The sequence below is a fragment of the Scomber japonicus genome, chromosome 10 (assembly GCF_027409825.1).
Source record: "Scomber japonicus isolate fScoJap1 chromosome 10, fScoJap1.pri, whole genome shotgun sequence".
Classification (NCBI taxonomy): Eukaryota; Metazoa; Chordata; class Actinopteri; order Scombriformes; family Scombridae; genus Scomber; species Scomber japonicus.
The window spans coordinates 21,241,435-21,262,816 of record NC_070587.1 but is presented as its reverse complement, the minus strand read 5'-3'; the positions used below and the strand labels follow the sequence as shown (position 1 = coordinate 21,262,816).

The window sequence follows — 21,382 nt, the reverse complement described above, 5'->3', positions numbered from 1 at the left end:
ATTGAGGTAGGCTGCAAGCTCCATTGTAATCATTTGTAATAGTCAATAATAGTACTCCAATAATATGTATAAATGTCTGGAGAGACTTAATACCTGCTTTTCTGTTACAGCTCCTCATGGACATTTAAGTTCATTTACTGTAGTTTTTTTGACTCGATATCATCATGTTGAATGCCAACATTACTGGTAATATGAACTGAATATTCAACATCATTAAAATGTACAAATAAATTTTAAGGGTACAAATACAAGGAATACATAAAACAGACTGTAGCGCCCAAACTATGGGTATGTTTTATGTGACATCAGATGGCACAAGGTAAAAGTTAACTAATTCTAAGGACTTCATGACCTAGACAGTGAGTGAGAGTGCTAGAGTCATTATAAGCCTATAAGCGCAAAATATCAACACTGCACATACAGTTTTATACATTAACATAAAAGTTAATTACCTTCCAATAAAATAGCGATAAATAAAAGGTTCATAATAATTACTATGACAGTTCGTCCTCCATCATACAAGAACGTTTGCCCTGTTAACATGTAACTGCCCCAACTGACATTTCCTGATGTTTAATAAAGAGACTGGAGCTGTAGCCCCCACTGTTGAAATGCTGAGGTCTAAATCAAAGTGAAAGTTCAGGGTGCCAGGGGGAGAGGTCAAGTATCACGTAATGAAACACATCAAAGAAAGTCAAAAAGGGAAGTCACCTTGGGTCAAACCTCATTCCTGTGGAGGTCAGATGGAAAGCTGGTAAAGTATTCTTCATCACCACAGAAAAAACACGTAGTGAGATCATCCATAACCTGAATGTCAGAGCGCTTATCTTTCAAAAGAGTCCCAGTGTTTATTAATGGTCAGGTTTCTTGCAACATGACACTGAAACCCTGTGTGTTCACTGTGGAATGATGTGCATGAACTTAAATGTACATCCAAAAAAGTCAACAAGCACATGTCAAGAATAAACTAAAGTTAAACATCTTATGCAACATTAAAGTGCAAAAGTTGACCTAAAATAGTGCCACGCATCAGTGGAAACATGAATGCTATGAAGCAAGGGAATAGTTTCAGTGATCTAACTTAAAATGCTGTGTGCTCCTGCCAAAATAACCCTAACCCTAACCCCACATAAATCACATTTGTCATGCATATTTACATGTCATGTAACGCTATTACCAAACATTGACTGGGATCAACTGGTTTTTCATTCATGTCTGCTAACAAGCGGCACAAATTTGCAGAGTTACTCACAATTTAAGTGCAGGCCTTAACATCTGAACCCCTGCCTAATAAGCCTATTGTGTGTTTAGTCTCATTGCACAGTGGAATGTGGGTACTCGCAATGGTTTGTTTAATTATTTACATTATTACAAAGCCTGTGGAAATCTTATTGGATTAGCAATGAATATTCTGCAAATTTAACCTATTAACAGCCAATTATTTGGGCACGTTTTTGTTTTGATGTAGAATATAATAATGCATGTCAGTAAATCTGAATGAACAAATCTAAATCACAGACCTCAAATGTTTTAAATAGCATTGATGTGGTTTTCAGAGGAATTGTGTGTGTATAAAGCAATTATAGATTAATACACGGTTCATAGTGATGGTGTTTAATCTTTTAGTAGATTTTCTATAGAATTTACAAGATTATTTATAGAATTAGTAGACTGCTGATGCAATTAGTTTCCAGATATCAGTTTTCCCATGCATGGAAGCACCGGGGGGGGGGGGGGGGGAAGTCAGATCCACACAAAAGCACAAAAATGAACTGGTTTGACTTTTTGTATTGCTGTGTTGATATTGGGGATATACAAAGTAATGTAAGCACCAGAGGAACTAACAAGAACAGGTCTCAGAGGGCAGCTGATTTGCATGCATTCTCACAGAGAGAAGACTTACCACTGAGCAAGAAACCAAAATAACAGAATTTGGAGAGTGTTGGGAAAGTTTTTGATATATTCAGACTGCCTGCGAGTGCAGATGGATATCTTGACGTGTCCAATTTCTAATCTCAGGCCAAATGCATGACGGGACTGTAAGTGTTCACAGCCAAAGCTGTGACCTGATGGAGCTGTCAAAACTAAGACAAATCACAGTAGCTATTTGAGCTTTCTCACCATGTCCTTAAACTAAGCAGAGGGCATTTTTAAACTGGCATAACAAGAGGCAGAGCCGTTAAGAGATATTAGTGTCAGATACTGGAGATCTTTTATAGAACTGTGGTCCTATCTTATTGCAGATATGGAAGGGGCGCCTTTGGTTGAATGCTATATGATCTGTTGACTTAGTTGTTATCAGCTGTGAGGAGTGTCCTTCATCAATATGAGGCTGACCCAGTTTCAATTTAACTGCTAGGCTTAACATACCTTAACCCTATATAGATAACTCACCCATGTACTTAAGCCTTTTCTGAAATGTCTTATAAATTTCCAAAAAGACGTTTAAGCATTCTTGGATCCTTCACCGCTTTGGTTAAGATTTGGCCAGCTTTAAGTACGATGACATAATTTGGGTCAAGTAAAGACTGGGGTTTAAAAATACTATTTGATAACAACTAGGTTTAAGTGATAGTTTGGATGAACACTAGTTTGCTTTCTTGCCAAGAGATAGATGAGAAGCTTGCCATCTGTCCTACTACACTGAAAAAAGCTAAGACGCAATTAGCTAAGTAAAGACTGAGAGCAAAGAGAGACAGCTTGTCTGGCTCATTTTTTATTTCCGTTTTTATTATATAAAAGAGATATAATTAATTTGTGAGTTTTTCAAACCCAAAGCATCACCCTTGTTTTACTATAATGTATGTCTATATCAGTTGACATCACACACAGTCAGTCAGTCAATCTACTTTATGAAGTCTCCCTGACTCTCTCTTTGGCTCACATATTAATACTTGGTAACAAAAACAACAAAGTTGCATCTGTAAGTGGGGCTTTAAGTGCCACACCTGGAAAAACAGGCATTGTAGTGAAGCAGTTGGGCTTAATGACCACAAACTGTCAAGCTCCATCATCTTCATTAACCCACAGAGTCCAAAAAGCTCCATCGCGCCATTACTGGAGTTACATGGTGGCAGTGGTTTGTATCTGATGGAGCTGCTGTTGGATTTTTCATAATATTTGCTTCATGCTGTTGTAGTGTTTTACACCCCATTCGAGAGAGAAAATGAACACCAGAGATTGTAGATGACAACGTGCCAATAAGGTTGGACTGAGAATGGGGGAATTTCTTGTTTGGAATTTCCATTGAATCCAAGGGGAAACAAAGCTGGATTTAACTGCTGAGGTCCTTCTCTGTGCAAGATGTGTGCATGTGTACACCTCATGTAACATTGGATTTGCAACTATAAATGTTACTTTGCCATTAATCTTCCACTCAATTTCTATCTCCATCTGTCATGCACGTTATTCCTTTAATAGAAATTGTGAGTGTGAGGGATTCCCTTTTTAATATCTGTTGAACTACAGCCAGCAGCAGGTGTGTTACTGAACCTGATGTCATTTTCGTTATTCGTGGAGTTTTCAATTCTTATGTTTTCTTTAATGTTCTATTTAGATAATGGTTATTCCCAGCTGAAGATAGGAACTGCTACTACTACTACTACTACTTCTATTTCTGATAATGACGCTGTAATATCCAGCTGTGGCCACAAATCTGCCCACACATGACGAAGATCTCACCTCCGACAGTGTGTGTGTGACTCTCCATACCCCTCATACAAACCTATGCATTGCCTACATGCACTGTATTACATCACATGCGCCCATCTGGCTGTTACAAGTCACAGAGGGATAAGGCCAGGGCAGGTCAGTGGTGTAAAATGACTGCTGAGGGGCTGAAAACTCTCCTACACTTTAAAAAGTCACTGCGAGGCCACTCAACATCTGCTTTGGCACCCAAGCAATTCCAAACATTTCAGCCTTGAGAGGGGTAATAAAGAAATTATATAGCGTCATTTCACTTTGCAGTTTTCGTGGATTTTTTGGGACCCCGCAGCAGCAATTGTGGGCAAAAGATAACATCGTTAAAACATATAGAGCGCATAAGAAGACAGAGGTGGAAGTGGCCAACATTTGCAAACATGGAGTTATTCCATCAGGCATTGTATTTAACTCACCAACCTCTCCTTGTGTTTTATAGATCTACCATAGTTCCTCAAGGCAGGGAGATGAAAGTTACATCAATATTGCTTCAGGTTATGACTGTGGGTGACAGTGTTTGCATTTCTAATGTACAGATCATTGCATTCCATCCAATTTCTTCCTAGAACTTTTTCTTCTTCAATAGAATTCAGGTTAAATCCATCAGAGACAATCTAACTTTGTTGCCAACTTATGTGCCATATACTAAATGTATTTTCTGCTGTATGCTCCTAAAACACCTACAGATTTGCTTTAAATATCCAAACTAGGCTGAGTGTGATTCACAGAGTATCAGATAAGCTTCACTGAATGGTCACTCCCATTTTCCAGTGTGGGCTGATGAAATATTACTACTGTGTACCAAAGGTTGACCAATGGAGACCATGCAGGGATAGCAGCCAAACACAACTGTACTCTGTAATTTGGTTTCTGGCAGTAATGGAGAGTCTTCTATTAATCCATCAATCAGCAGCTCTTGTTCTCTTTTTCTTAAAAGTCCAAAATAAATTGGGAAATTGGGGGAAATATTAGAAATGTTCCTTTTGTGTCATCCTCTGGAGGGACAGCAACCTAGAGACACAGTAAACAAACTTCGTAGGTGCTTGAAACAAACTAGTAAACTGTTCCAGTTGACCACACTTGCTGAAAAAACTGCTGTCGTAGAAAGAATGGAGACAAGATAATCGTTTAAATATGGAAATAACGGCACACACTGTCAGACAGACTTTCCTGGAAGACATTCATAGTGTTGCACTCATTTGTACCCGCGAAAAATGACACAAGTGGCAAACATGTGCGTAGTGGGCATGAATGTCATATTGTTGCTTTCAGCAAGTGACAGAAATTGTCGAACACACCCTCCCTATTTCAGAGTTGTAAAGGTTTGGGTTTCAGATGTTGTTCGACCTCCTGACAAGTACTTCAGTTGGAACATCTAAACTGCTAAAAGTTTCATTAGCTGCTATGTTTTTTGGATATCTAGCTAATAGATGTTAGCAGTCCAAATTTCTCAGGTGTATGTCTGAACAAGCTAGGGTGTAGGACAGCACATGTGTCCATACTGCTACATCAGATGAGAGGGACACATTAGAAGGAAAGATAATGTGGGTTGCTGTTTAAAGTCTGTGGCTCATTGATTGAGTTTGATTGCCTGCCTATGATAGAACAGTGACATTAGTGCTTAATGCACATATGATAAATGACAATTGCATGACTTTATGAAAACAAATTCTCCATCTCTGTAGACAGAAAACAGCGTCCCAACTAGTTAATGCAAAGAGAAGGGGCGCCATCATGAAGGAGACCACATGACACAAGACTTACAGAACAGATATTTATGCTGTAGCAGACACAGAACATGCAGTTTAATTTAAACTGGACTAAACCGGAGCAAGTTTCAGAAAAACTCTGCCTGTCTGTTCTTTACTGTGTCATGTCTGCCATTCAGAGGTTTATGTATGCAGGACAGCAGATGAAGCCAGGACCTGTCTACATCAGACCAACTGAGTCTGACTGAAACCAAACACCTCTGAGATGAGGAGAGAGAGACGGAAGCTGCCAGATAGGCTTTTAGGATGACAGCCATTAGACCAACCAAAACTTAAATGAATATGTTTGCAATAATTTCACAGTTGTTTCTTAGAGACACATTGGAACAAACTGGATTTTCTCCTGAAGAGCCAAATCCAACCACCTTGCTCTCCAGGCATGCTACAGCTCTCTAAAGTCATGGAAAATGATGGCAGTTTGAATTAGCAGTGGTCCCTGGTACTGTAGGTCATGGGCAATCCAGCCAGGTAGTCTTGGTCTGGTAGAGAGTTATTCAAAATATATATTTAGTTTGATTACTTTCCATGTTTACTCAGCAAACCGTAACACTGCTGTGGATTTAAGTTGGGTAACAACTGATACATTCATTTATTATACTAAGGGATACAGCAGGAAAGGTCTACTGTATCCTAAAGTTTCTTTGCTTTAACTGGCTTCGAAAATTAGACCTCGGACATGAGCTCCACATTGTTATACAAGGTCCTCAAAGTCCAAGGTGGAATTAATCCCAAATGTTTGCCACGTTTCTCATGAGGTCAGTGTAATTCCACACCGTTTCTCTCCTTCCAACTCCTCCAATGCTTCTCCTGCTCAACAAAGGCATATTCTGAGCTTCTCTCATGGTCTACCTAAGACTAAACATGTGGTAAACAAATACAACAGCAAAAGTCATGCCATCAGTCATAATCAGGGAACGAATTCTCTCTGGACTCATGTGGATGGTTGATTATTATTTATGGTTGTAGTCGGGTCATCGCAGCTCACCAATCATCTGTGGATTAATGAAGGCGCGGATCATCATCGCACTGAGCGAAGGTTTCTCTCGTATTTACAGTGCAACGCCGTGTGTGGGCCTTAGTGGTGTGAGATCACAGCTCAAAAGCCCTTAATCTGCAAGGTTGGAACACTTCATCATCCAGCACGTGCCACTTCAGAGGTGGCAGAGTCAGCTTCAACTGATGCCTTTCATTAGGCCTTTGCAACCTCCTGCAGCTTACCCTCTTCTTTAATCAAACAGCAGCCTCTGAAAGCATAGCTGTATTCAGGTTATATTACAATACATCTTTTATTCAGACAATAATGAGCCAGGTAGCACTTTACTTGTGTGTGGTTTCACATATATATATATATATTATGGCTTTCTACATACACAGTAAATACTAATATATGATGCTAGGGTGCTAATGACACCAATATGGTCATTTTGTGCTATGAGTCAATAAAAATTTGTCTCACAGCAGAGCCAGAGTACAATTAGACCTTAATTCTTGTGGTCTGGCAAGGCTCAATAAGCTCAATTTGCTTGGATAAGAGGCATAATCACACACAATTAGTTTACGTGTTGACTTTTTGTGTGCTGAACATCAACACAAAACATTCCTGAACATAAATGGACAAACATGCCATTAAAAACAGACTTCTTAAAAAAAAAGCAAAAACAAAAAACAAAAGTATGGTTCGTCTGAGAAGGCTCCATATGTGCATTGATCTCATTTTTTGTGGAAGTCTGAGATGAGAAAAAGCTTGGCAGCTGCTAAATCATGATTTATCTCAGATCAAGTGAAACAAAAATAACATTAAAAGCAGAAAAAGAGACAAGTTAGTTAGTTAAATAACAAAAACAAAAAAAAAACTTAGTTACAGCCTCTTTTTAACATGACTTATACATCTAAGGCATTAAAATCCAGTGTTGGAAATTAACCAAGTACATTTACTAAGGCACTGTACTTATTTTGAGTCAGTACTTTTACTTTAATAGTCAAGTAAAAAGTACATTTTTTTATGCAGGACCTTTACTTGTATTTTTACATTGCTGTATTAGTACTTGTGAATCTGGATATGTCTTCCACCACTGATAAAATAGCTTAAATACAGTAGAGATGGCTGAAGAAAAAGAGCATCTGGTCTTACCCTCCCTCTCTAGGGAGTTTAAGAATGCCTATTTCTTACTTTGCAGCTCCTGACAGACAGCTGTAGTAGCACTGACCCTTGGCCCTTCAACCCACTCATGGGCTACAAATAATCATCTATCTCCATCAGCAAGATGAATTGGCTCGTGTCACTTACCTCGAGAGCCCCTTGAACAGCCAGACTCACTTAAAAGAGCTTATTAGTAGTTTATTTAGACACTCTGCAGCAGTGCACCACAGAGGGCACGGTGACACTGGAAATGACTGAAGTAAACCTTATTACATTCATGCAATACCTGGGATCATTTTTCTACAACAAAACATTATCATTTATCACAACTGAGTACTTGTAGCTGTCAAGCAGAGTGCACAACACACATTTATGGTGAAAACAGAAACAAACTTTGTGTGATGAAAACAGGCCGACTTTCTCTGCTAAACACTGCATCAGCTCATGAACTTACAAACCAATAAAAGTAAGCGTGTCCACTAATCTTTGGAGGATGTGAATGTGTCCCTTTTTCCAGCTCTCCTTCCTGCCTCTGCCTCATTTAAAGATCAGTGAGTCAGCCGTGTTTTGACACCAAATGGCGCTTGACCTTTGGCCTCTGGTACAGAGCCCGGTGTCGATGTGTTTAGTCTCTATGAAGTAGATTAACTGGTAAAGTTAGACAAGACAAGGAACGGCTGCTGCTTCCACACAGAAAGTCTTTATACCTGAAAGGCAGCGATTAGACCTAATCTGCTGCTATGGTGGTCCGGCTGGAAGACACGCATGCATACACACACGCACAGTGCCACCAGTAACTTATTATAAGGATTTCTAGAGGATGCTGGTGAGTGAAAAGCCCAGTGCATAGATTTAGTTGGAAACAGAACAATACTTTACAACCACCCAGCAAACATAAAAGACACAAGCTGATCCTTCATGATCATGTGAAACAAGACTGTACACAGTGACAATTTGTGCTAAATGCTAACATCACCATGCTAACTTGCGCACAATAACAATGCTAACATGCTGATGTTTTGTGGGTATGTTTACCATTTTTACCATCCAAGGCTGGAGTTATTGTATGATGACATTAGTTAACTGGCACAAAACACAAAATACAGCTGAGGATGACTGGAATATTATTCAATTGTAAGATATTTCGTCATATACTTGAACACTGAACAAATTATACATTTGGTCTGATGGTTGCTCTAGATGAAAAGTCAGTGAATCATCAGAGTCAGTGGGTTTCATCCTCTGGGGACCATGAAAGTCTGCATCCGATTTCATGGCTATTAATCAAATAGTTATTGAAATATTTCAGTTTGGATCAAAGTGGTGGACGGACAAGAACACTAACATTCCCACCCGTTAAACTACAACAATGGTATGGCTAAAACATAGAGACAATGGAGACAAACGTAGCCAATGTAGCACATGTGTGTCATGGTCCCTGGAGCTTCTCTTTTCTTAGGCTTGGGTAGTGGAGAGAAAACAACCTGGCTGAAAACCTATCTTAAATAGATCACAGATATTGTAGAAGACCCCCTGATGCATTTCCTAGAGGCCCAACTCCCTACCAGGGGGCTCTGGCAGCAGGTCTTGGCCCACTCTGCTGTGAGACTGAGGGAGTGCATTAAATGACTCCTCCAGCCAACTCGGTGTGAGAGGAAGGGAAGTATGCTAGGAATATTTTCCACATAGTTCTGCGGGGATAGGGAAATGGGGAGCTGTTGGGTTACAAAGTATGTGCATGGGAGAAGTTGGGTTTCCAAGTATTTTAAATATACCCAAGGTAGGCATTTATAACAAAACTACTGGGACACAATTAGGAAAACAGGGTTTTACAGCAAATCAGAAGCACCAGTGGTGGTAATACAAATGAATACATCATTGAAGGGAGTGTTTGGACAGTTCTGGCACGGCTGAAGACTGGATGCACGATAGGGTAAAATACTCAGCAGACCTCTGTAGTTACTCTTTGTATCATTATGAAACTGGGACCAACACATCTTTTGATATCACTCCAACAAATTACCAAATTCTAAAAATGCCAAACAGCAAAATGCGTGGTAGCTAACTGCACTTCCTAACCACTGTTGGTTGGCGTGTGGATTAGAGGATTATACATATCCTTTTAGATCATTACAAGAGCATAGCTTACAGCACTAACTGTACTTGAGAGCTTGTGAAGGGCAGCTGACCAGGGTGGTCTCCTATCAGTCTTATTTGAGTAAAAACAAATTCAATGCTTGTATCCACCTAAGTGAGGTTTAATGCAGGGAGGCAGGGCCAAGCAAAGCAGAGCATGGCCCTGAACGAAGGCTCTATCAATTCAATATCTATTAGCAACTGCTTAGGGAGTGTTGCTGTTAGATAGTGAGAGACTTGGACCTGATGAACCTATTTGAGGAAAAACAGATACCAGGAGACAGGTGTGTGTGTGGTCTGTCATAGGCTACTTTTGGGGAGAAATTTCAGACTTAGTTGTGAATTGTGACTTGTCCAAATGGGGCCAAAAGCTGTGTCCCTTATTGTTAAAAGGTTGATTTATGGGTCGGTGGTTAAGATTAGGGTTAGGCAAGCAGTGGTGATGGTTAGGGTAAGTCTCCAGAAAATGAATTGTAAGTCTATGTAATGTCCCCAGAAGTGACCATGATTTGATTTATGTATGTGTGCGTGTGTGTATGTGTGTGAGCATGGGTGTGTTTGAGAAAGAGAGTGAAAGTGTGTTTACACTAGATGAGGAGAGGAAACCAATGAAACTGTCTGGTAGGATCGGAGCCAGATCCACTCAAGGTGAACCCTGAACTGATTTCAACAGCTTACAGCGGTTTGCCTGCAGCTGAGCTGTCTAACAAAACTCCACCTAAAAAGGGTCTACCGCAACCTCTACATTTGGTTCAGATCTCACAGCATCAAAGACCAATTCCAGCTTAACATACACATGCTTTAAGAGTCCTTGAACTTGTGGTTTCATTGCAATGCATCAAAATCTTTTGACAACTGGCTGTGGCTTTAGTACATTTGACTTGAAGAAGTGTATTTTACAGTCCACTTGTTTCTGTGAAACCAAGACCAGAGTTTGATACATTGATACTAAATTGGTTGGAAAATGAGAATCTCCTCTCTTTCTATTGCTCAGTTGGCTACAGAATGTTTTATTGTTGGTTACAAGATTAGTCCTTGATGCATATATGCAAAAGTCTTGTTGGTATTCGTTTAACTTTACATTTGTTCTTATGACAATATTGTAATATTGTTGGTCTTTAACAAGGGTCACCTGATAATGTATAGCTCATCATGCTGTTAACAGTGTTTGTGTTCTCTCTCTATTAAAGGTATGTTCAGGTACATGTTGGATCTGATTATCCCTCAGCCTATTCAGATCAGGGCTCTCTTTTTTGAACATTTATTCATGCACATCAGATTTGGGTAAGTTCTCCACTGGCCTGTTTTGGATCTGGTCAACTTTTCTGACCCTGTTCAGTTCTTGGTGCTTTTCAGTGTACTATGGGTGAGGAAAAACTGGAATATTGGGGTCACACATCCTGAAGTGTAAGAAAATGCTGGCTGGTATAAAGCGCAGTAACAAAAAAGAAAAACAACCAATACCATAAAACACTTAATAAATAAGTGCAGAACTGACTGGTTGTTAACAGAGAAGGAAAACAGAATCATCCACTTCCTTTAGGCCTGCTGCCTGTTCACAGCAGTGGGAAATGAGCTGAAACAAATCTTAATTCGAATCAGGTTTTTCAGGGTTTTTTGTACAGTTTCATAGTTCAACAGGGCAAAATTGTGTGTGTGTGTGTGTGTGTGTAAGTCTCACCTTGGTCTTCTAAATATCAAGCCATACTGCTGGCAGGCGAGGCCCACAGTGGGGGTGTAAATGACAGGCATAAACCTCTCGATGTCGGACATTAGCACCCGATAGAACAGCTTCTCGTTGCGGTCCTGGAGATCCATCAGAAAAACATATCTGGGAGGAGCAGGGAGGAAAGCACTGCATGTTAATCTCTAACATCTTGAGGGCTTATACCTGCTGAACTAAGGAGGAGTTTATTATTGTCAGATGTTAAATTCTGTGTTTGTGAGCAAGATGTACCAGGCAAGATCGGGAGGAACTGTAAGGAAATAGGGAGAATATATCAGAGAACAGAGTGAGGAATGGTGGGAAGAATTAAAGAAATCCCCCTAAAAAAAGCAATGCTGTTACAAAAAAAAGTGAGGAAGAAAGAGAACAGAAAATAACTCTTGCTCTGAGTGTACAATAACTACTAGTATAGATGTTTTTGTGCCTATTTTCCAAAAAACACAAAGACTAAAGATCAGCCTCTCAGATAGCCGATAAACTCTTTGTTCTGATTGTAGTTTGAACAGGAACTAAAGTTTTACGTATGAACCAAATTGAGCAGAGTGTGCCAGAAAAGGCTTGATTCCTAATCAGAGATGTTTCCATAAAGCCGAGAGCAAAAGGTGCCTCTTGATGAGGGGATAAAAAGCATGCACGCCCTGTCTGCTATAAGTTAGACTACATCAGCTGCACAGTACACAGTGGTGACAGTCGCTCTTGAAGAGAAATGTTTTTATATTGGTGAACAAAATCAGCTTCTGCCACATGTAATATATCACATGAGAGGTCTCTGTATGCTTTACTGTAAGGAGGGGAAATTACTTTTTACCACACATTGTACACTAAAGTTCTACTTCTTACCCCAAGGTGTACTGACTAACATTTCCGGAGCTTTCAACCACATCTCAAACTTTCTTGCTCAGTTGTCATGGAAATGAAAACTTAGTTATCCCAAGACAAGTGAGCAAACTCCATCCACTGAATGAAGCTTTGAGATGTGATTAAAAGCTACTAAGTAGATTTTTAGTTATGTCTTTGCTTACTTTGTGAAGAACTATATTATTTAATTAGTCTCCTCTACTCAGAAAACGTGTCCTTTCAGTTGGATGTTTGCTCTTTAATGTGCAGGATGATATATGTGCAGAGTTTGACACTAGAAGGTTGTTTTCACATTCATCTGCTGAAGACGGAAAGTTTCTCTGAGCTCACTTAAATCTGAATTTAAGGTGTGTACATGCAAATATGATTTGTGACAGTTTGGAAGTTTTGGAAGCCAGTTTGTGTACAGTGTTCAACTTAATTTGTGTGATGTGGAAACTTGAAGCCTCCAATGCACAAACACTGAGAATGGACTGTTCAGTAGGAGACATCTTGTGTCCAGTATTTGCATATTAATGGTTTAATGTTTTTGTTAGTTTGTTTTTTTTAAAACAAATTAGATACAACTTAATGGTTTTTATATGTCTAACAACATAGCTAGAGGGAATCTTAAAGTTTAACCAAGTTCCCTGTCTCCTAGATGCCTCTGGATGTTATCAGGTATTTCAAACTGAAAGGGGAATCCTTAGTAGACTGAGAACAAGCTGGAGGAACCATTCTATGCCCTATCTGACCTAGGAACATTTTATGATCACCCAGATAGGGCTTAAGAACATGACTGTAGAGAGAGATTGTATCTCAGGTACCTGGTCTATTGTCAGGACAACCAGTCAGAAAATCGATGGATGGTTTCACAGAGAATGTGTGAGTTTTACCGCTGATCCCATGAAATGTGAACTGTGAAAAATCCCCATGTAGGAAGTAGCCTAATATGATGTAGTACAGTTCTCCTGCCATCCTTCAAGCTTGAGAATGCAAAAGTAAAGAAAGATATAACAGAGGAAAATTTCAATCATTGCAGTGACTCATCAAACAAAACTATATTTACTGCAGCAGTGTGATATTGTTTGATTTTGCTGGCTATTATTTAAGATTCCTTCTCTCTTCTTAGCCTTAAAAGGCGTGAACACTCGCCACACCTAGCAAACAGGATTATTTAGAGCACACGCTGATTTATAAACCAGTCTTAGTCAGTGCAGTGTTTCTTTTATAGTCAGACTAGTGAGGCAGTCGGCACATAATTTATCTCTATCATAATCTATTTTAGCCTGATTGATCAAGCAGCTCTGCTCTGTCAGACTCATTTTAAACTTGTTGCTGTTTTCTAACAGCCTCATTGAAAATGAAGTTCGCCTGAAGCTGTACCATTTTGCATTCTACAGTATTTTAGTTGGATAAGCCTCTGAACATCCATTTCCTCTGTTGACGACACAGTCACAGTAGGTACTTGAGTAACTCTATCATCTCAGATCATAAACCATAATGAACTTTTAGTGCTGTTCTGCTTGCTGTAATTTGTCACAATAATTCAAAACCACGACAAATTCCTTTAACAGGGAAAAAAAAGAAAGAAAAAAAGGAGTCTAGATAGATGATGGAAATAGAAAGGGAAGCAGTGAAAGTTCAGAATTATGGTCGTAAAAAAAAAAAAAATGACAGCATCCAGCAGTAAATACCAAAGAAGGATTTGAGAGTTGGGAAGCAGACTGTATGTAAACACAGTGGGCTTGAGCAATGGCAGGCAAATAGAGGACCTTAATCCATGGGAGCAAAGCCCAAAAGCTGGAACACACTCAGGGCCCAGAGACGGATTGTCAGTGACACTGATAGGGCATGAGAATGACACTGACGAGCTCATAATGGTCGTCTTTAGATGCTGACGCTGTGGTGTTGCTATGCTGGAAAAATGAGGCGGCTGTAAAGAAGCTGTCCAGTTCCTGTTGACTCCAAATCCTGTCTAACAAGCAAATCCCTCATCACTGACATTAGAAGTGACAGCTTGATGGAAAGGGCGTCTGAGGGATGGTGGAATAAAAGGCAATTTAACGGATAGATAATATTCAGCACCCAGCTCGCAATTCAAAACAGTAAAACCGGGGTATGATTTCAGTTTGAGGCCTGGTAGAGCTATGTAGAGTTGATCAAGCAGCCCAGACTGAAATGTTAGCATGTGGCGCATTCATCCCATAATACTAACAGCTACAACTCACAAGTGCCTAATGAAGCATGCAAAACTGAGCTGCAGTTTTCATTTGGTCACTGTGGAGGTTATAAAAACACTCGTGAAGGAGAACAGGGAGGAGATGGAGAAATTGAAGGGGGGGGGAGGAACAGTGTAGAGATTTGTTCTGTAAAATATACGGTGTTAGGAGATGGATGTAGATCTCCGAGGGCTGATCGCTAATCTCTCGTGCTTTGAAGGCTTCCAGATGTAAGATTTCGCAGTGTGCACAGAGGCAGAGGAAATCCTCCGAGGGGGTTTGTGCTGAAATTCAACTCTGAAAAAAGTGCTGTTTGGATAGAAGATAAGAGGGTAGTATATCATTGTAGCTGCACCGTGAAGAGATTTTTATTGGCCGTGTTCATGCGACAGCCTCACCTGTCCAGGTCGTCTTTCCTCATGTCGAAGTTCTTGAGCGCTCGGAGCAGCTGGATGTCCTGGCTGATGAAGCATGGAGGCAGCAAGCCATGGATTCCCAGCTGGAGACGCTCCTCGAGGGAGAACGCCATGCCCTAAAAAAAACACACACACACACACACACAAATCATCTCTGTTATCCTCCAGCAACCTAACATGTACAGGGACACCTACCCTGGGCAAACATCATGACTTGCTGAGGGGCACATCAACTATACATTTCCGTGTTTGCTTTGAATGCCAACTGTGTTTTCCAGCTGATTTTGTGAAGTAAACTAGTGAGCCTCAAAACAATTCGCCGACCTCTAAGCATCCATCTCCCCCACAAATGACAGGGTGGTATAACACATAGGACTGTGGAGCCTTTTATTTTATTGTAATCTTTGCACAGTGGTCACACAATCTCAGGCTAATTGGCTAATTTGAGGTGACTTGGGATAAGTCTTTGAATCTTTTGCAACTTCAAACGAGATGAGCAATTGCAAAGTACAAACATTTGACTATTTACTATTTCTTGTTTGTCGTTTTATGTGGGCTTTTTGCTTGGTTTTTCAGACAATTTGGGGTTTAAGTGAAATATCTCAACCATTACTGGACGTAAATGTTGGTTCAGATATCCATGGTGCTCCCAAGATGAACTGGATTGTAATGACTCTGAGGATACCTTTACTTTTCCTATTGCATTACCACAAGGTTTACAGTTTTGAGTAACATGTCTCTGCATTGCCATTATATTTAGTAGAGATATCCATTGTGCCAAGAGAATGAATCCTGATCACTTCGGTGTTCCCCTGACTTTTCATGTAGCATTTTCATTGTGAAAAACAGCACATTAGCATTGTTGTTATGAGTATGTTAGCATACTGACATTACCTTTTAGCTCAAAGCACTGCTAAGTACAGCCTCACAGAGCTACTAGTATGACTGTAGACTTGTCGCTTTGCTCACACCTGTTTTAAATGTCTTCAATCAGTTATTATTTTTGGTAACAAGATATTTAATTTCCTTCAAGAAATGCGATCCTAATAATGTTCATTCTTGTTGGTCTCTTGGGATTTAACACCCTTTGCTCAGCTATGCTCTGAAAACTGTGTTTGAACTTTGAACAAATGAATATTTAGGAAACTATCCACCAATCCTTTCTACTCAAACATTCCTGACTGATGAGAGAAGCGGCGTGTCAAACATGTCCTCTGTTCTGCCGGGGTGTTTGCTCTTAGAGGGGCTCCCTCTCACCCAATCTGAGTTCAGACACGCCGCTGTTAGCTCGTATTCTGGTGTGATGTCCTTTTCCACCAAACGCACATCCTCAAAAACACACACAAAACAAGGCCCAGACTAATGACCTGCTTTACTCGTCTTCACTTTGTCCTTTATGTCGGTCACCTCTGACCTCCAAACGGGAATATGGAAAAACATGCACTTGTTTAGTGTCAAAGTTGTAACCCTTAAGAGTCTGACCTTTAACCTGTGAGGTTTTTCCATAGAGAAGACTATGTCCTCACTGGGGAGAGGTGATGTGAGTTGATGTGACATGAGAAAGTGGGGACAGTGTGAGATTGAGGTATTTCAGTTTAGCTCCTCCACTTTAAAAAGGGATAGATTTGTCCCCAAGCACAAGCACTGAAACGGGCACAGCATCCCCTACTATTCTCTGCCAGTGAGGCATGATATGGTGGGCATTTCCATTCTCCCTCTATCCATAAAAGACCAGCGACCCAGTGAAACCTCAACATGCCAGCTACTGTTGCTGACTGGCGAGACAGAAGCAGAGCTGTGCTGTGAACGTCTCTGTTTTTGGACTGAGTCCACGGATGCTTGGCCTGGGCAGCCGCAATTTACAGCCTTTCCAAGCCACCGGCACTTTTGAGTGTATCTGGTTTTGTTAAAAGCGTTCTGAGGTTGTAAAAAAAAATGTGCTCAATCACACGAGGCACAGCGCTAGAGGGAAGTAGAAAAGCATACGACAGAGTAAAGCATTCGGAATTAAACGTTTGGCGGTCTTGACGTCAGACAGACCATCAGTGCTGACCGCAGACACACTTCCAAATCTTATTACTAACATTATGTTAAATAAAAAACATATGGCTTCCAAACTGTTGATTTTAGATTCAATCTCAATGATTATTGATGGTAATAAGGCTAATAGGGAGGGAATAAAGGGACAGAAACAAGTCATTTTCATTTTGGCACAACATCTGAAAGAAATGGGTTTGTGTTTGCTTTCTGTCCTCAAGCTATCAGCAGGAGGTACTGGATGTCACTGCATTAGTTAACACAGAACATCATGTCATTAAACCACACAAATAATGTCTTTTTTTTAAGTTGACAGTACTAAAGTACATCTGGACATGACTGCAGAAAGGGCCCTAGTTATTTCAGAAGCTGAAGTCCCGATCTGTCTGTCCTTCGCTGAGGCTCAACACGCTCTGTACTTAAAAGACCTCAAATAGACAGAAGCAGCTCTGAATTACAACCTTCTCCAATTATCAAAAAAGGTTTTCTATTTTCCAGAACCAGCTGTTCACATCAGACTCTATGTGTGCCTTTACAGCTGGCCCACGATGCACCACCGCTCCGCTGTCTGCTGCAGCTGACCATGAGGGATACATGGGGAGAAAAGAGTCTTAAAATACACGAGGCAAACTGAGCTTAATATAAGGCTATAAAATGAAATTCAGTCCTCACACAGACTCACGCTGCTCTCTCATTAGCTGTGATATACTCTTTTTTTATGTGTGTGAGGAATAGCAGTCTCTGACAACACTTACACTTGGACACTGACGCTGACATGCTAAAAAAACAAAAACAACACAGCCGCATTCACCCACACAAATGGGCACACGAGTCTTTAATCAGCAGAAACTGAACTTATTCACTTTCACTTCCTTTGAGAGAAACAGCTCTCTCTGTGCCAGACATGGACTAGCACACTTGCACAGTTTTGCTAACGTTTTACTTTTACTGTTTTAGGACATTTTCTCAAACTTTTTTAGAAAGTTTCTGAGAAAAGACCTTACTGACAACACTTGACATCATATTCTTTTTCTCTTTCTCTTTAATAAATGTTCCACCTTTTACAGCTCTTCTCTCCACATTCAAAATTCAATTAGCGATACCTTGACTTCAACATTGGTTGCTAAACAATACTTTTTTCAATAATTTTATATAATTTATTTTGTAATTACACTACTGTACAAATCTTTAGGTTTATTTTTCAGTTCTTTGGCATTTTTACACAATTAAAAACTGTTTCACCACATAAAAAGTATAAAGCTATTTACCGCAATCACTTTCACACTGGTGACACCATCAAGCTAATCCTAGCATGGCAAAAAAATTAAACCCATAATGTTAGCTTATGTAGCACCTAGCATGCTGTGACTGTAATTACATTAAAACTCACCGACCAGCAAAACACTAGTTTTAACGTTTGCTAGTTTTAAAGAGTTTAAAGTGTGTTCAGTATCTCTGTGCAGAAAGCTAACATTAGCATAAGCGGTTTTAGTACTTTAGCAGCAGCGTCCACAGCAGCTTCATCAAGATGTTGTACCAAAACATGTAACCTGCAGGTAAGACAAGATGAAGCTGTATTAAATATCGAAGATGAGGTTGTTGTCAATTGTTTGACATCAAAAGGATTTAAGAGGGGGATTGTCTCTTTGGTGGAACTGATAACAACACACATTTTCCTCACAGGCCAACCACTGAATTGATACTGAACAATGAATTTAATTATTTTTTATGTAAGATTTGAACATGTAAAGTAACTATTAACTGCTCTGTCAAAAAATGTAGTGGTATAAAAAGTACAATATTTTCCTCTGAAATGTAGTGGAGAAGTAGAAATGTAACATGAAACCAACATATTCAAATCACGTACCAGTCCCTCAGAATTGTACTTCAGTTAAATGGTAAATGGACAGCACTTTAAAGTTTTCCTACTTCAACAGACAAAGTGCTTTGCCTCTCATTCACCCATTCACACACCAATACAAGCTGCTGCCCATTGGGAGAAACTTGGAGTCCAGTGTCTTGCCCAAGGAGTTTTGTTTCTTTTCACCATTGCTCATATCTTTACTGACATGACCCAGCAGTTGCTATGCTACTCAGTGGTTGTGTCAGAAATGGCTCTGCATCAATCAATCAATAAATCCGCTTTATGTCAAACGTGGTCTAAAGAAGAAAATGATAGAGTGAGATATAAAAACATAAGAATAAAAACAGATGTCACATCCTTTCAGTCAGAACAAAAAAACACCCATGAACTCAGAGCCCACTATGCCTCATTAAGAATAATTACCCACACAACTCCATTGGACCTCAAAGGCTGCCAGTGTCACATGTGAAACAGATACCATCCATGGAGTTGGGCCCAAAATGACCAATTAACATGCCCCACAAAGGAGAAGGCAGCCTGGCCGTCCAGAGGGGGAAACCCTGGCCTGCCGAGTGACTTTATGATTGAAGATACGGCTGGTTGGGTTGGGTCAAGGCCGGGCACCGGTGAGGAGGGGATGGAGGGGGGTTGGTTTTATAGCAAGAAAGGATTAGCGGTGCACGGTTGATAGACGCTGGCTGGGTAAGCGTGGGAACCACTGACGCCAGTTTTGATGTCCCTCTGACTTTTGACTTGAGTATTGGCTTTGCAACACCCTTGTCGTCTGCATGTAAATAGAGCTGCCAATCTCTTCAATCCCAAGGTCCCGTCTGTCCAGCTCTGTTTGTCTTTCAGTCAACATGTCTGTCAGTCAGCCTTGAGCATCAAGGAACAACATTCTCTCAACATAGGCCACATCAAGAATGGTAATCCAAGACTTTCATCCCACTGTTGAAGAGTTAAGAGAGCTTCAAACCAAGAATCTGTGAAACAGTGCATTCAAACTGTTTCTTGCCTAGTTTGGTTTCTTCTGCCAGTTACCAGCAATGCTATTTTTACTTGATTGCGCATAATAATTTCTAAACATTGAGAACTGTGAGTTCCAGTCCTCTTGCTACTGACATGTGGTTTTGTAAGAAATGAAAACACTGAAAAAAAGAAAAACCTCAATCAAACAGCTTCTGCTCCCCAAGAACCAAGAAGTCTCTAAACCGCCGCTCATACTGTATACATTTTTAACTCCTTGTTAATTCTGTTAACAGTCCCCTGTTGGCTTGTAAGTGGGAAGTGTGAACCTTAACGAGCCAAAAACAACATGCAAAGAGTTTCCTTCAAATGTTATCAATGCTTTTTATCAATGAAAAATAAGCTGCGTGCCAATATTTTCCTCGACTCTGCTTTTTGGTTTATCTTCTTCTGAAGTGAAGTGTGGTGACAAACACCCACCCATACACACACACACACACACACACACACACACACACACACACACACACATACAGACAAACCATCCCTATGTTTGTTTGTCTGAATGCAGGTTTTTCAAAATGTTTGACTGCTGTAAATCTTGCTCTCTCTCCCCCCTTGGGAGCACTAAACTGGGCTGGGCAGGATAAACCCAAGAAAGCTTCCACATGTCCCCGACCACATCAGAAGTGCCCGCACCCTGTGCCAACACATGTGACGCCCGCAGCTCCATGTTCCAGAAGCCGTTGTAACAACCCGAACCTGTAATCTACCCACTGGCCAGTGCCACCCCTTAACCTCGGACTGCTGCCATGCCCAACCTAAACGTTTCGGAGGAGAGGAAACAGCCAATTAGCTTCCCAGATGGCTAAACAAGAAAGATGAAAGTGCCCGTCCTTTGAAACTGATAAAATGCCTTTCTGTGCTTCCCAAGGAGTTCAAAGGGTGAGTCTGTACTGACGTTTCAGTGCGAAGGTCTAGAAACTTAAACATTCTGCTACCTCAACCTTTTAATTTCCATGTGCCACAACCACACAGAGGTCTTTCTGACAGCAGGTCTGTCAGGAGGCTCGCAGCACAGCCACTCCCTACATTACAGTTAGCCTACAGTTTCCTCCTCCTGATATGGAAAGAGTTAAATTCTTTAGTTCCAACTGTTTGGTTAAATTCACCCAAAGGAGTTGGTTCCTTATCACAATATTCTCAACTTTTCTCATACATTTTCCCCCCTTGTGTGTTTTTCACTTTCTGTGTGAAAAGCATGAAGTTAATCTGATGCAATGTTCTGCAGCTCCAAGAACCAGTCAAAGAGGTTCATAATAATAATAAAGAAGCACTACATCAATTTTACACAAGTTTAGTTTATACTTCAGCCTGTGAAGACAGTTGTATTATGTCTCCTGATGCTCTTCTACAGTGAGAAATGATGATCAGGATTATCTACAAATGTAAAAGCTCTAATATATCAAGCTTAGTACTTAATAATAAAGAATATCATGAAAACCAAACAAACATGGACGCTTCGTGTCAGCCAAACTCTTTCATTCAAGGAGACTTGAACTTTTAT

General features: G+C 40.3%; 1 protein-coding gene across 1 annotated transcript in view; it reads right to left on the bottom strand.

The window, feature by feature from the left end:
• Positions 1-21,382, bottom strand: part of me1 (malic enzyme 1, NADP(+)-dependent, cytosolic) — an 84,132-nt gene that overhangs the window by 38,066 nt on the left and 24,684 nt on the right. The window contains exons 2-3 of the mRNA XM_053326533.1: positions 14,931-15,064; positions 11,429-11,578 (exon numbers count right to left, since the gene is read on the bottom strand). Coding sequence (XP_053182508.1) covers positions 11,429-11,578; positions 14,931-15,064 — 284 coding nt within the window. The remainder of the gene's footprint in view (positions 1-11,428; positions 11,579-14,930; positions 15,065-21,382) is intronic.